Genomic DNA, 16,564 nt, shown 5'->3' with positions numbered 1-16,564 from the left:
TAGTTTGTATAACTACTGTGCCAGTGTCTGGAGGCTGTGGGGTCTGGATGGGTGTCAACAGACTCAAACTCAACCCTGATAAGATGGAGTGGCTGTGGGTTTTGCCTCCCAAGGACAATTCTATCTGTCCGCCCATCACCCTGGGGGGGGGGATTATTGACCCCCTCAGAGAGGGTCTGCAACTTGGGGGTCCTCCTCAATCCACAGCTCACATTAGAGAACCATCTTTCAGCTGTGGCGACGAGGGCGTTTGCCCAGGTTCGCCTGGTGCACCAGTTGCGGCCCTACCTGGACCGGGAGTCACTGCTCACAGTCACTTATGCCCTCATCACCTCGAGGTTCGACTACTGTAATGCTCTCTACATGGGGCTACCTTTGAAGAGTGTTCGGAAACTTCAGATCGTGCAGAATGCAGCTGCAAGAGCAATCATGGGCTTCCCTAAATATGCCCACGTTACACCAACACTCCGCAGTCTGCATTGGTTGCCGATCAGTTTCCGGTCACAATTCAAAGTGTTGGTTATGACTTATAAATCCCTTCATGGCACCGGACCAAGATATCTGCGAGACCGCCTTCTGCAGCACGAATCCCAGCGGCTGGTTAGGTCCCACAGAGTTGGCCTTCTCCGGGTCCCGCCGACTAAACAATGTCGGCTGGTGGGACCCAGGGGAAGAGCCTTCTCTGTGGTGGCCCCAACCCTCTGGAACCAGCTTCCCCCGAAGAACAGGACTGCCCTCACCCTCCTTGCCTTTCGCAAACTTCTTAAAACCCACCTCTGCCGTCAGGCATGGGGGAACTGAGACATCTCCCCTTGCCTATGTAGTTTTATGTATGGAATGCTTGTGTGCATGTTTTTATATAAGGGTTTTTTTAGGTTTTTAATATAAAATTGTTATTTTAGACTTACTGCTGTGAGCCGCCCCAAGTCTGTGGAGAGGGGCGGCATACACATCTAATAAATAATAATAATAATAATAATAATAATAATAACAACAACAATAATAATAATATGTAACAAAAGTAAAAAGTAATGATAAAAGAGGACAGTAGGACAGGGATGGTAGGCACAGTGGTGCGCTTATTCACACCTCTTACAGACAGTGGGATGAGGTCAGGGATGGGCTATTGCCTGGATGGGAGTGGGGTAGCGAAAATGTAGCTCCACCTCAGAGCACCCAATTTGCACTGAAAGGTGTTGAAAGAAAATGCAGGGCATCCTGCATAAGCCACGCCCACAGTGTGGTAGTAAAAAATTTGGTAGCCTTTCCCTGGGTGAGGTCGACTGTAGGCAATCTAAGGTTAAAGATTTTGGGGTTTGGGGAAGAAACCACAGAGTCAGGTAGTGCATTCCAGGCATTGATCACTCTATTACTGAACACTGAACTCTCGGTAGAACGTTTTACACTAGAATATCAAAATTATGAATCTATTTTGTATTTTAAGTGACCAAGTTCAACAAAATAAGCTTTAGGGGTGAAGGGAAAGGAAGAATTAGAGGTTATTAATCTCTATAGACTCTGAACAGCAGAGGGCACCCCATGTCCACATTAATTCTGGAAGGAAAATCAAAAACACGGAGGGAAAATTTGCTCTGGCCCCATATGAGAAACTCCTCAAAAGCAGTCTTTTTCCTTATCTCATGATGACATAAAACAAAGTCTTAAGTTTGGCAAAGACCATGTAGGGTTTATGAGCTAGTTGTGTTCAAGTAACTGAGAGCTGTGACACAGAACATGGTTCTCTGCCTAGAGAGCAGGAAAAGTTGACACAATGGAAATAATGGCAAGAAAACGACAGAATGAACAAACATTTTATTACAGTCGTAAAAGTTAAAACAACCAAATGCAATACGAGAATGCAGAAAAATCTGATAAGTTAAGTAAATGACTTAACACTGTTATTAGGGATCAACATACCCAGACCTTATGGCTTGGACAAAGAATTTAGCAAGCGTATAAGTAATTTTGGAATGCTTGTTTTTAAAGGAAAAAAATCTAAATACCATTGGTCTGAAGGCAGGCTAAGTGTTAAGGAGTAGTTGGGAGCACATTTCTCAAAAACTCAGAAAGCTACGTTCAAAGAATACATATTTTCGGAGGTGCAGGCACATAGTCTGTGCGCAAGACAACAGTCTAGCCTAACTTCCTACTGAATGATTTTTGAACAGGCAGACATGAATGGCACTAGGCTCTCCTTGTTTGGAGATATTTAGAGCCAGACAAGAGGGTCAAGTATGCAAGTATTTATCTGCAGAAAGCGGAACTAGTAGGAAAACTGGGGGTACAGACAGATTCCACTCCCAATGATCCTCTGTTCCTCTGTCTTAGAAAGAACTTAATGGATTTAGTATAATGATATCCATTAATCATCCCTTTGTGTGATCCGTCAATAAGCTTAGAATCTTATTACCTTCCAGTCAAATGCCTGTGCAAGATAATTAGATAAATTACTATATAAATTAGATATTTGGATTAGATGATCAAGATCAATCCATCTCTACAGGTGTTTTCCATCACTAAGTGAAGCAATTGCTAAGTAGGAAATCATGTAGAAACATAGAAGACTGACGGCAGAAAAAGACCTCATGGTCCATCTAGTCTGCCCTTATACTATTTCCTGTATTTTATCTTAGGACAGATATATGTTTATCCCAGGCATGTTTAAATTCAGTTACTGTAGATTTACCAACCACGTCTGCTGGAAGTTTGTTCCAGGCATCTACTACTCTTTCAGACTGCTTGTGACTGCTTTCTTTTTCCTCACTCCGCTACCTTTTGGAATGCTCACGTCACCTCTGGAATAATTACCAAGAAGGGTATTTCTGTTTGTATTTACATTCATCGGAGAGGAAGGGATTGCAAAAGAGTAAGCAGGCACGCAGTGAGGCATGCATATTGAAAGCAATGTAGTGGAACTGTCAGCCCCAGTATGCTGGGGGCTGGGAGCCTCAAGTTTACTGTACAAACAGCTCTGTTTATTCTACATTGTGTGCCTGCTTATTCTCTTCTAATCCCTTCCTTTCCAATCTCTCCACTCTGTAAGAGGGGTGGCGGGAGAAGAACAAAACGAATCAGGCCCAATGTAATGCACACTGGTTGTAATAACAATCACTTGACTGACAGATGCTGCAAAGGTCATAAGGTTATATTTTCATCACTATCATAACTTCCATCAATCCTTGAACAAGGCAGATGGTAAGTGAGAATTATTTGTACTGACAAGCGCCAGGAAATTCACAAGACCCAGGCAGCTCAAATGGGTATAAAGATTTATTGCAAGCTTAAGCTCTCAACATTAATCTGAACTATCAACAGTCTAAGCAAACTGATTGTAGATAATGAAATTCAAGGTGGGCTGGACTTAGATCTTTTGTGGTTGTGAAAGGACTCATGACTAATGATAAATTTGACCATTCCCTTAAATTCAGCCTGGTCATCTCCTGCAGTATTATTATTACTGCACGATATATATGTTTATAATTGGTGGGCGGAATATAAGGGAAAAATTGGGAAGTTGTACCCAAGACAGCAAACAGGAATCCTCCTGATTTTATAAGATGTTTACATTGGATTCTCCTGAAATGATAAGCAAATAATAAACCAAATTTCTCAGCATTTATTAAGAAAATCCCTAGCTTAGAACCATATTGTACATTATACAAGTAGAAGAAAGTGGCACATCTACAACTGGAGAACCTCAAATGTGTACGGATGTGTAAAATCTGCCAAATAAGACACCGGTAGGCCAGGGAAACTCTCGAATGGTTTATTGTGAGATACTAACAGTAATGTTCAACTGCAACTGCTAACAACAACAAGATGGCCGTGCCTGGCAGCTATTTATATCCCTTGCTGCCAGGCAGAGCCAGCCAATCTATGCTCTGTATTTTCCCGCCCAAGGATAAGGGGCGGGCCACATTTTCCAACCGTCCTCTGGAAACAACAGGATGCGTATGGCGATTTATTCTTTGCTGCTAGTTCAATAGAGATGTCATGTAAATCATGGCAATCCCATTTTTATTTTATTGTATCTTTTATATTGTGGTAAGCCGCCCTGAGTCCTTCGGGATAGGGTGGCATAGAAGTCAAATAAATTAAACGAACAAACAAACAAACAAATACAATCATGTAAATATTTATCTTTGTTCCGAGTTGTGCCCAAAACATTTGGATCTACAATTGCATTTGGCTATTGTATGCAGATGGCTCTGATCTTTGTTTTTGTTATGGTTACCTATAAATACCATGTAGATTATGAAACATCGAGATGATCTGTGCCTCAGAGTCACATGCTTAATATTTTACTTAATATGTATGCTTAATATGGTGCCAACAATATCAGATCCAAACTCTTGTATATATAATAGTATTGAAAATCAAAAACCCATAACAAATAGAATTTTTCAGATCGTCCCTATGTAAAATAAACCCAGGAATCCAACTGTTGCTCTGATATACCATGACCCTGTTGCCAACAACTTTAACTGAGTCAAATAAGAGCTAGTGTACTGTGTAAATAGCTACATCCACTTGGCATTGGGTTTAGAGGGAATTTACAGGTAGTCCTCAAGTTACAACAGTTCATTTAATGACCGTTCGAAGTTGCAACGGCACTGAAAAAAAATGACTTCTGACCATTTTTCACACTTACGATGGTTTGTGATTTATATTCAAAAGCTTGAAAACTGACTCGCATTTATGTTGCAGTGTACTGGAGTCATGTGATCTCCTTTGGCAACCTTCTGACAAGCAAAATCAATGGCGACGAGAGATTCACTTAACAATTGTGTTACTAATTTAAGACCAGCAGTGATTCACTTAACAAATGCTGTGAGAAAAGTCATAAAATGGGGCAAAACTCACTCAAAAAAACCTCGCTTAACAATATAAATTTGGAGCTCAATTGTGGACATAAATTGAATACCACCTGTGATTATTTAATCTTAGCCATATTATAGAAATAGGAAAAGAAAGGGTTAACAGAGAATTAACTTTCTCTTCCTGCTGCTGGCAGGCAGGGAGAGTCCTGGAACAATTTTGGTGTGTATGGGGGGGGGGGAGAGAGAAGGAGCAGCTATAGCAAATATCTTTATTCCAATTTTTTAAAATTCCCTTTTCAGTCACAGGGAATGCACAAAAGAAACACAATTGCTCCCCCCCCCAGTCATCCTTAAACATCACAACCGCCTTTAGATAATATGCTTTCCCAGGTGAAATCAATCAACATTGCTAAACATAATTCAGCTTAGTTAATGATCACCTTGGGTAGGTTCACATGCATCCGGAAATATGGTGATCAACAGTGATTAACCGTGTGGAATGAATGCAGCCTGCGGGTGTGTATGAATATTCTAAAGCAGTGTTTCTCAACCTTAGTAGTTTGAAGATGTGTGGACTTCAACTCCCAGAATTCCCCAGCTAGCGTTGCTAGCTAAAGTCTAAGAAATGTTACTAAGGTTTGCTTGCAGAGCTCCTCAGCAAGTGATATAACTGAAAAAGAGTGGAGTCCATCATACAAGCCCAGCCTCAAACCAACCTAAGCTCTGATGGTTGTTTAGTACAATCTCCTTCTGAAGAGCAGCGGCTCAGACAAACGACCGCAAAAAGCTTGGAAACTAAAGGGAGGGCTGGCGTTTGCAGCTAGGCCCTCTGGCTTGTGGAATCCAGCTCCCTTGGCGCCAACAGCTGTTTTTAGATAGGTTGAGGGTCAGTGTTTCAAGTTTTTCTATTTTCAGCCCCAAAGCTGGGGAAATGGCTCAGCTTCTTGCCTCTGCATGTCTGAGCCAAGAGGGCTGGCCGGTCTAGTCCTTTCGGATCCAAGTTGCATTCCACCCTGCCTCTTGAGGAGACTTTCCCCACTCTGTCACTTAATCTTCTCATGCCCCTTTGCATGGCCGTCTTTCCATACACACATTACAGCCTCGTCAGCTTCAGCTACTTCGCCCTGGTGGAAATGTTGTGTGAGAAATGCCAGGTCACTGGACTCTTCCAGAAAGCTGCAAGGTCTTCCCTCCTAGGAATTCTGGGCTGCCTCTCACCATCCATGGGCCACCTCACCATCTCTCACCTTCTGCCCTCTCGGCAGCTGCCTCACCAGCAACTTCTTGGAACCCAAAACATAGAAACATAGAAGACTGACGGCAGAAAAAGACCTCATGGTCCATCTAGTCTGCCCTTATACTATTTTCTGTATTTTATCTTAGGATGGATATATGTTTATCCCAGGCATGTTTAAATTCAGTTACTGTGGATTTATCTACCACGTCTGCTAGAAGTTTGTTCCAAGGATCTACTACTCTTTCAGTAAAATAATATTTTCTCATGTTGCTTTTGATCTTTCCCCCAACTAACCTCAGATTGTGTCCCCTTGTTCTTGTGTTCACTTTCCTATTAAAAACACTTCCCTCCTGGATCTTATTTAACCCTTTAACATATTTAAATGTTTCGATCATGTCCCCCCTTTTCCTTATGTCCTCCAGACTATACAGATTGAGTTCATTAAGTCTTTCCTGATACGTTTTATGATACAGTCCAACGGCACCAATAGAAACAGCACAAAGTACCTGCATTTTTTGGAGTATAAAATGCACCACCACCCAAAAGAGGCTGAAAATTTGGGTGTGTCTTAAATTCAGAATGTAACTTTTTCGAAGCTTTTTTCCGCAGCTCTAACAAGATGCTAATGATATTCCCAGCAATTCCCCAGCTTGCCAGATTTTTTTCATTGCTATTCCAAAGAAGTGTTTTTCCAGCCCTAAGTCTTTACAGGCTTGATTTCATTGTTACCCCCTCCGAAAAAGTTTTTTTAAGCCCTAACCAGGGGATAAAATAAGGTGCTGAAGCTGACCAGACTAAAGACGCTAGCCAGATGAATACCTAGTAGGTAGATTTTTTCTCCTATTTTCCTGCCCCAAAATTAAAGTGAGTCTTATACTCTGAAATATATGATAGCTACATTGCATCTTCATCTAACTTCTTAATCTTCCATTTGGTGGAAATTTTTTAAAAAGGGGTTTCAGGGATAGTAACCTGTTAACTGAAAAGAGAAGAAAAGAGCTTGAAAAGGAAGAGTAAATATCCCCCTGCTAACATACAGATACCCAAATTTCATCTTTTAAATGACTGCATGACTAGTCCATCCTAAGATAAAATACAGGAAATAGTATAAGGGCAGACTAGATGGATCATGAGATCTTTTTCTGCCGTCAATCTTCTATGTTTCTATGTCTTAGGAGCCAAGGTCAAAACTGCAAAAGAACTGGATTGCCCATCTCCCATCTTGGCTCAGGACTCTCTGCCCCAAGGTGATACTTGCATAGGGAAACTGAAGAAAAGGGAGGGATATAAAATAACAACTGGAACAGGAAACACTCTGAGAACATGCTGCTCTTTTTGCTTCCCTGCTCCATCATTTCAACACTGCTCCCTAGGGTCCCATCTCCCCCTTTAGATATCACAATTCATTTCCAGCCCTATTCTCTCCCATGCCGGCTGGCTGCCTACAACTCAGAGATGTCCTAATGGGGAAGGGCCATTGCCATAAATGTTTTAATGCAATTCAAACAAGCTGCATCTTACTACCTAGGATATGGATTTATTTACTGCAATCTGCATGAACCAGGTATTTAACATTTGTCCGAATCCTGGACAATCCCATGTGGAAATCATGTGACATTTATTTGTTTATTTGTTTATTTGTTTGTTTGTTTGTTTGTTCGTTCGTTCATTCATTCATTCATTCATTCATTCATTCATTTATTTATTTATTTATTTATTTATTGGATTTGTATGCCGCCCCCTCCGTGGACTTGGGGCGGCTAACAACAGTGATAAAAACAGAATGTAAAAATCCAATACTAAACAGCTAAAAAACCTTGTTATAAAACCAATCATACATACAAACATACCATGCATAAATTGTAGAAGCCTAGGGGGAAAGATTATCTTAGTTCCCCCATGCCTGACGGCAGAGGTGGGTTTTGAGGAGCTTACGAAAGGCAAGGAGGGTGGGGGCTATTCTAATCTCTGGGGGGAGTTGGTTCCAGAGGGCCAGGGCCGCCACAGAGAAGGCTCTTCCCCTGGCCCCCGCCAACCAACATTGTTTAGTTGACGGGACCCGGAGAAGGCCCACTCTGTGTGACCTAACTGGTCGCTGGGATTCGTGCTGCAGAATCATGCGGCCTTTTCGCTAAATTTAAAATTACAGAATGTAGGTAGGTGTAATTTGCCTATTAAAAAATAATAAACAACCCCACCCATTCCATTGAAAATAGAACTTAGACAATCCAGGAATTCAATGTTTCACAGAAGATGTGGTAGCAGCACTACATAACACACACACAGAGTTTAAAAGATACTCCACTGATCTGAAGCTGTTTCCCCCCTCCTTGATGTTGCAAAGGCCATTCTGTTAAAATAAAACCCACCAAATTTGCTAAACTGACCAGCCAGAGAGTGGTTCTGGATGGAAACCTTCACCCTTTCATGATCCCAGCATACCACAGGGCAGGGGTAGGCAAAGTTGGCTCTTCTATGACATGTGGACTTCAACTCCCAGAATTCCTGACTTAGCATGATTGGCTCAGGAATTCTGGGAGTTGAAGTCCACAAGTCATAGAAGAGCCAACTTTGCCTACCCCTGGCACAGAGCAATAGTCTGTAGAAGATGCTTTGTCCAGGCTACCTTGAAATGACTGCCCATCATGTTGATCAAATGCCAAAGTTGCTCCATTTAAAGGGAGGGGGGAACAAAACAAAAAACCAAACAAAATTAGACCAACCCTTTATTAGGACTAAACAAAACACCTTGGAAGAATGCAAAATGTCAACCCTGTAGAATTAGTGGAAGTTGTACAGAGGACGCAACCCAGGAAGACGAAAGTGAAATGTTGAGAGGTGGAGACATTTTAATCCACTTCTGGGTAGAAAGAGAACAAGCAGTGTAGACTTCCAGGTTGGGTGCTGGTGTGTACTTGAAGCATGACAGGTAACATCCTTTATAATGAAAAGGTAACTCTTTTAGTGTCATGTTCATTGAGATGTTAGAAAAAAACAAGAATTTATTTCTTTCGGGTTCTTTTTTCCTTCCAGTTTATCTCATTGATCAATCTGTACATGAGAACATAGTTTACCCAAACTCTCTGAGAGATAATAGTTTGGACACCAGCTGCCCTTCTAGGTGTCTGGAACTGGGAACTAAATGAGCCTATCTCCGTGGATACCTAATTTATGCCATCCTTGGTTTGCTCTGTTTTCTGGGAAGAATGAGCTACCAGATGTCGCTCTATTAGCTGGTAGAAATGCTTGCCTTGCTTGGAGCTTTATTGGTGGATCGGTCTCCTTAGCAACATAATCAGCCATGCTTATAGAAAGACCTCACATGAAATCACTCTCATTGATAATTATTTATCATAATAGGACAAGGCAGTAGGCCTATTGGGGGGGCTTAAAGCCACATCCACAGTCCAGTCACAGGCGACAGATGGGTAGAAAAGCCATTTTATACACAGGGAAGCATATTAAAGCTATGCAGCCCCGTGACTGCAAGGTATGTTCTGTGAATTGGCCCTGGGTTACAAAGGTTGCCTCTTTCTCTGTCCTTAAAGAGCCTCGAAGTCTAAGACATCAATTAAATTCTTGGCAAAGGGAACTTGACTTGCATCGCTGTCCACCCCACTCCCTTACAGAACCAGGAAGCAAACAATAGGTTGAATGCCTGTTAAGGTGAAGGTTGGAATATGAGGCAGGAGCCCAGAACCCAAACTTGTGCCTCAGTTGTGATTCAGGGCAATAGCATGAGTTATCTGGCTAAGCCTATGGGACATTTACCCCCCCAAAAAAGTTGATTGTTGGGCAGAAGTGCCTAAGAGATGGCAGGTGCTTGGCTGTGGCTTGAAAAACTAATCTCAACAAACTGGAACAACAGGAAAAACTTAATCGCTGGAGGCAATATGGAAGACACCTTTAGTATGATTGACAGGAACCTCTTTGCCAAGTCCTATGCCTGGCATTTGCCCAGAAGCAGGATCAGAAGTAATGTTTCCTCGAGCCAGATGGTTAAGTAAGCTTTGCAGCGTGTCCCTTGTTTAGCTCAGCTTTCCCTGAACTTTAAGGCAGGCTAGCCAGAGGACTCCGAAGCTGGCAATTCCACACCACCAAGTAATGTTGCGGCCCAGTTGCGGCCCTATTTGGACCGGGAGTCACTGCTCACAGTCACTCATGCCCTCATCACCTCGAGGCTCGACTATTGTAATGCTCTCTAGATGGGGCTACCTTTGAAGAGTGTTCGGAAACTTCAGATCGTGCAGAATGCAGCTGCGAGAGCAATCATGGGCTTTCCTAAATATGCCCATGTCACACCAACACTCCGCAGTCTGCATTGGTTGCCGATCAGTTTCCGATCACAATTCAAAGTGTTGGTTATGACCTATAAAGCCCTTCATGGCACTGGACCAGAATATCTCCGGGACCGCCTTCTGCCGCACGAATCCCAGCGACCAGTTAGGTCCCACAGAGTTGGCCTTCTCCGGGTCAACTAAACAATGTCGTTTGGCGGAACCCAGGGGAAGAGCCTTCTCTGTGGCGGCCCCAACCCTTTGGAACCAACTCCCCCCAGATATCAGAGTTGCCCCCACCCTCCTAGCCTTTCGTAAGCTCCTTAAAACCCACCTCTGTCGTCAGGCATGGGGGAATTGACATGTTCCCTCCCCCTAGGCTTATAAAATTTATGCATGGTACGCTAGTATGTATGATTGGTTTTAATTTGTGGTGTTTTTTAAATTAACTTAAATATTAGATTTGTTTTACATTGTATTGTTATTGCTGTGAGCCGCCCCGAGTCTGCGGAGAGGGGCGGCATACAAATCTGATTAAACTTAAACTTAAACTTAATGTACCCTCATCCACTGATGCTGCAGGAAATATTCTCCCTCTCCCTGTTGGTCTGTTCATCTACTGCAATGCCAGAACATCCCTAGGATAAGTTGGTTCCTTGGTCAAATCATCTACAGTCCTTGGAAAAAGTTATTCCCATCTTGATGCCCTCAAAACCCCCAATCTGTGAGAGCAACAGCTGTGTATATGGGATCCCCAGAGGCAGTGATGGGCTACCAAAATTTTTACTACCACACTGTGGGCGTGGCTTATGCATTTTTTTTTCAACATCTTTCAGTGCAAATTGGGTGCTCTGGGGTGGAGCTCCATTTTTGCTACCGCGCTGCATCCCCCCCCACCGGGTCCAGCCAGTAGCCCACCCCAGAGGGCTCTGGGGACTGGGAAAGGTTATCTTAGGACATCCATGATTTTGCTCCTTTTCTGTTCGCTCTTTCTGTGGAGGACATCAGCCAAACGTCAAGAGCCTCAGACCCAAAATAACAAGGAAATAATGCTCAGAGGCATTCTCGCTACCATTATGCCATGAGAGAAAACATGAGGCTATCGTTGTGATTATGTCGCATTCTGCCCTGTGTTTCTGACGGAGTACGAGACCACTAGATGGATCTTCTTATGATTTTAATAGGCCCCCGATTCCTCCAAATGCCCCCACCCTTGTTTTGGCAAGGGACAGCATACGTGAGACAGAAAAATACACAGACGTACATTTTTAGTTCCAGTACCAAAATAGCCAGCCTGCTGAATCCCCTTGAATAGAATCTGTTTCTCTTTCCCCTTCCCACAGAGCAGCTGGGATAAATGGACGTTACTTCCAAAGCTTCTCTGAGTTAGAACTGGGTTTTGGAGCAGAATTTCCGTTTTAGGATTAAAGGATGGAGCCCAGCCACTGAGGTGGTTCAATATAACTTGCATTCCTAAAACCAAAGATTAGGGTTAGTTTAACCAAGGACATACATTTGCTGGTTTATCACAACAATGACCAAAATTGGGGGCAAGTCTTCAAGGGGGGTCAAAGCTTCCCTAGCAGCCATTACAGTACATCGATCATTTTACCTCAGCTACCCTCTGCTCCCGCTACCTCAGTTAATTAGCTTGCTGAACAATAGACCAGGCAACCACAGCAAGCTAAAGAAACAGGCAGGAGTGTGAAGCTGTCTCTTGCCAACTAACTGCATGCCAGTAAGTCACAGAAATCTTGCTTCATGTGGCCCTTCTGTTCTTCAAGCTACATGCATGCCTGGGGTGAGGAAATGTTCATTAAAAAGCAACTGCAGAAATACTCAGCTCCCCAACCTCCACTAGTTACCTTCTCCGGGACCCCAGGGGGATGTTCTGTAGCCAGACCCCTGTCCATCGTGCCTCTCTGAGGTTCCAACAACCCTCTAGCACAGTGGTCTCCAACCTTGGCCATTTTATGATGTGTGGACTTCAGTTCCCAGAATTCCTCAGCCAGCACATGCTGGCTGAGGAACTCTGGGAGTTGAAGTCCGCACGTCGCAAAGTGGCCAAGGTTGGAGACCCCCTGCTCTAGCAGAGTCCTCATTTTCGGCACAGGGACGAGTGGATGGGCGACAGGAGTTTCTGGAAAGCTCTGCGGAAGTCCCGGTTGAAGACCGTATAGATGATGGGGTTGAAGCTGCTGTTGCAGTAACCGATCCAGAAGAAGAACTTGAAGAGAGGCTCGGAGATGCAGCAGCCTTCCCCAAGCACAGATTCCAGGCTGTAGGTAAAGAAGAACGGGAACCAACAGAGGACAAACGCTCCAATGATGAAAGAAAGGACAAAGGTGAATCTGCGCTCCCGGGCCTGCATCAGCCGATTGGTGGAGAGGGACATGTCCCTGCTTCTACGGTGGTGGGGATTGGAGGGAAGCGACCAAGAAAGCCTTGGGGTCCTTGGTGGCCGAGCATTGCTGTGGCTCCCGTCGTCTACTCTCCATTGCCGAGAGAGCCGCGGCAAGTTAGTCTGGGGATGAGGAAGCTGGCCGGACTCCATTCCCATCTTCTGCGTTTCTCCAGGAGGCTGGGTGCTTCCTCTGTACTTGACCACAGGGATGAAGTTGGGGTAGGACAGCCGCCGTGCTGCAATGACCATAGAGTTCCTGTGCTTGGCCACATGATAAATCCGGCAATAGACTGCAACCATGATGAGGCAAGGGGCATAGAAGGAGGCAGTGCAAGAGGCCAGCACGTACCAGGTATCGTCATGCAGGAGGCAGACCTGGTCCTGCTGCCTGGACTTAAACAGTGGTGGTAGGGATACAACAGCGGCAATGACCCAGACAGTCCCAATCATACATTTGACCCTCTGGGGGCTCCTCTTCAGATTATAGCGGGCAGCTCGGGTGACCGCCCAGTAGCGGTCTAAGCTGATGGCACACAGGTGCATGATGGAGGCGGTGCAGAACAGGACGTCCAGCGACAAGTAAAAGCTGCACCAAAGACCCCCGAAACACCAGTAGCCCATGATCTCATTGGCCAAGGAGAATGGGATAATGAGGGTGGCTACCAGGATGTCGGCTGTGGCCATAGACACCAGGAAGAGATTCTGTGGGGCCCGAAGGGCACGGCTGGTGTACACAGCTAACACCACCAGCACGTTCCCTGTAAGCGTCACAAGAGCCACCGTCAGTACTGCCGCAAGGATGAGAGCTGTGGCCAGGGGCGAGTGCGGAAAGGTGGTGGGTCCCTGCTCACTCTGATTGCCAGATCCATTTTGCTGCAGCTCCATCCCATTCATCCCCAGACCAGGCCATGCCCCGACTGCCTGCGCTATGTTCACCAGCTCCCAAGTCTTGCTCAGGTATGGCAAGTTGTATAGTCAGGGTAGCTGCAGAAAAGCATGGCGCTGCCACCAACCTTCTTCTCGGTAGACACCATTCTAAGCTACAGCACAAACCTGATAGCAGAATTCAAGCTATCCCGTTGGGTGTTAAGGCAGAACCACCGTCTTCAAGAAGGCATGATGGACCTTGAAGAGTCGGATGGATCCTGGAGAGGCCGTCTGGATTCCAGAATACTTTGAGACCGACGGCAGATCTAAGAGTTTCCCCCAGCTTCACTCCAGCTATTATCACCGGTTCTTCCTTGCTGCTGTAACCTTTCCAGATTTGAGTTTATTGGGAGTATCCAATGTTGGTGGGAAGGTGGAAAACTCCAGTCTTCTTGGACACTTCCTTTTGTTGTTGTTGTTGAAATGATGTGAACCTCTTCTGGGCTGCTCAGGCTTGAGTCTCTCGGAGCCTGGTCTTTGCGCTCCCTGTAGAGGAGGGAAGGGAGGGGCTGAGGGAGTCACGGTTCGGCCTGCAGGCACCCAGCCAGATTTAACTGGTGGTGGGAGAGTCTGTTTGCTACCAATGTTAATGAGCTTCGGAGAGTCTCCCTGAGTTACTTTCTATTGCCCCACCTGGTAAGTGCAAACTGGCAGCGAATGGGGTGGGGGGGGAAGGACTTTGCCCAGCTGCCTCAGTCACCTATTCCCAACTATTTTTGAAATTATAACACTGCCGAACATGGCTCTCAACATAAAATCCTTCTAAGAAAGTGCACTGGGATTTGCAGCCCTTGTTTGTCCAGTCGGGGAGGGAATGGAAAAAGAAAAACAACCCCAAGATCTTTATTTTCTAATCTTCCTCCCTACCCATTTTTTTCTTTTCTTTTTTTTTGCCGGAACAGAAATATGTTATTGGCTTAATGACAGAAACAAGCATTAACTTCTCAGAGTATTGCCTTTCTCCTTCAATCTGTTAGAAGCCCACATCCATCTGGAAGGAACGCCAGCGAGTGTACACATCGGCTGAGGGCCGTAGGAGTTGCAGTTCTTGAAGAGGGTGGGGATGTCTCTGCAATTTGGCAGTGCTGGCCAACTTTGGGGGGGGTGTCAAATGCTAAGCACAGCTAGGCCCAGTTAGGGTTTGGAGGGGAGCCGTCCAGAGAATATCAGGGCCCGAGGCTCCTTTGAGAAGCAGGTAAATGTTATGTTTGCAAGTTGCTAGAATAAAGGTGATCGCCGATTGGAGCAGGGCGACCAATAAGAAGCCTGCTAGCGCAACCCATGGGAAGCCTGGGCGCGACCAATAAGGAGCCTCCGGGCTCAACCAATAGGAAGCTCCAGGGCGAAGTCTTGAAACATTGTCACCAATCCCTGCGCTAGTAACAATGTATATAAGCTGTGGTTTTGGCCGCTTGTTTTTTAAGTCGCTACCTGCCTGCGAGCTGGTCACTTTAGATGTTCCTGATTATTAAATAAAGAGCTGTTATCCTCTTCATCGGCCTCCAGCCTCTGATTTAACAGTAAAGACTTCCAGGAAGATAGTAATGGCAATCACACCATTGTCTTGTATTCAGGGGTAAGCTGCTGCCCGGACGGGAGGGGAACGAAAATGGCGCTCCACCCCAGAGCACCCAATTTGCACTGAAAGATGTTGGAAGAAAGTGCAGGGCGTCCTGCATAAGCCACGCACACAGTGGGGTAGTAAAAATTTTGGTAGCCCTTCACTGCTTGTATCTGCGGAGAGGGGCGGCATACAAATCTGATTAATAAATAAATCCATGCCAAAGCAGGCATGCTGGTGGTATACCATCACCAGATATCAAGCACCACTTGAAGGAAATTTCATTGCTTCTAATGGGGGCAGGGGGAATTTTAAAAAGTATGTGGGGGGGAAGATAGCTAGATTTTATGAGGAAAAATCCTTCTGGATTCTGTAGCTGTGATTGTCTAGACCTGAAACCAGTGACGGGGGTGGGGGGAGCTGCACTCTTTATTGAATATTACTTAATAGGGGTTTTTTTATTGTCCTTCCTTCTCTAGTACCTCAGTATGACGCGTAATTACTTTTAAAATAGGAAAAAATGAAACAGCATGTTTTTACTCATAAACACTTTAATCACATGTGCTTTTGTAGCAATTAAAGAAAATGGAGCTACTTGCCTAATCTGTTATCATACTGAACCTTGTGGCTTCAGTATAAAACCTTAAAATGTTATTGTGCTCCTGAACAAATAATGTTGTCTATCATTTGTCCTTTTCTGTGGCTATTCAAATAATGTGACTAAATCAACTGAAAAAAAGAGTCCAAGCACCTATTTGAAAACTTATCTAAATTCAGTCTAGGCTTAAGTGATAAGATAACTGGGTAATTAAATAAGAACAAATAATAGTAAATATACTTAATTGGTTTAGAATGTATATGGAAAAAACCCCCCAGCAAAGTGCTGTAATGTAAGTCTAAGAACTTTACCAATGTTAAACATGTTTGTTAATTTTGCTTGTTTTAATTGTTTAAATAAAGTCTTTTTTTAAAAAAATTAAAAGAAAACTCATCGTGGTTGGTAAGCCACTCCCACCCAGTCACATGACCTTTAAGCCATCCCCAAAACATAATCGTCAAGCCACTCCCACCTGGTCACATGGCTGGCAAGCCACTCCCACCTGGTTAAGTGACCATTAAGCCACACCACAGAGTGATAGCAAAAAAATTTGCAGCCTTTCACTGCCTGAAACCTATGTACTTCTGCACAGTGGTGAAATCCATTTGTTTTACTACCGGTTCTGTGGGTGTGGTGTGGCTTGGTGGGCATGGAAGGATATTGCGAAATCTCCATTCCCACCCCTGTTTGGACCCACATGCTTAGCGGAATCAACTTCATTAATCCATCAAGTCCCTCAA

At 44.4% G+C, this 16,564-nt stretch overlaps 1 protein-coding gene across 1 annotated transcript; it reads right to left on the bottom strand.

Annotated features, from left to right (window-relative positions):
- Positions 1–11,496: 11,496 nt before the first annotated feature.
- LOC139160673 (alpha-2Da adrenergic receptor-like) lies at positions 11,497–14,166 on the bottom strand. Its single transcript, XM_070738819.1, has one exon. The coding sequence runs from the start codon at positions 13,630–13,632 to the stop codon at positions 12,433–12,435; it is 1,200 nt and encodes a 399-aa protein (XP_070594920.1). The 5' UTR covers positions 13,633–14,166; the 3' UTR covers positions 11,497–12,432.
- Between the last annotated feature and the right edge of the window lie 2,398 nt (positions 14,167–16,564).

The sequence above is a fragment of the Erythrolamprus reginae genome, chromosome 2 (genome assembly GCF_031021105.1).
Source record: "Erythrolamprus reginae isolate rEryReg1 chromosome 2, rEryReg1.hap1, whole genome shotgun sequence".
Lineage (NCBI taxonomy): Eukaryota > Metazoa > Chordata > Lepidosauria > Squamata > Dipsadidae > Erythrolamprus > Erythrolamprus reginae.
This window is presented reverse-complemented; position numbering and strand designations above follow the sequence as displayed.

What these genes read in the sequence shown, in the direction of transcription:
- LOC139160673 (XM_070738819.1), bottom strand. Translation starts at nt 13,632, where the DNA reads ATGAATGGGATGGAGCTGCAGCAAAATGGATCTGGCAATCAGAGTGAG.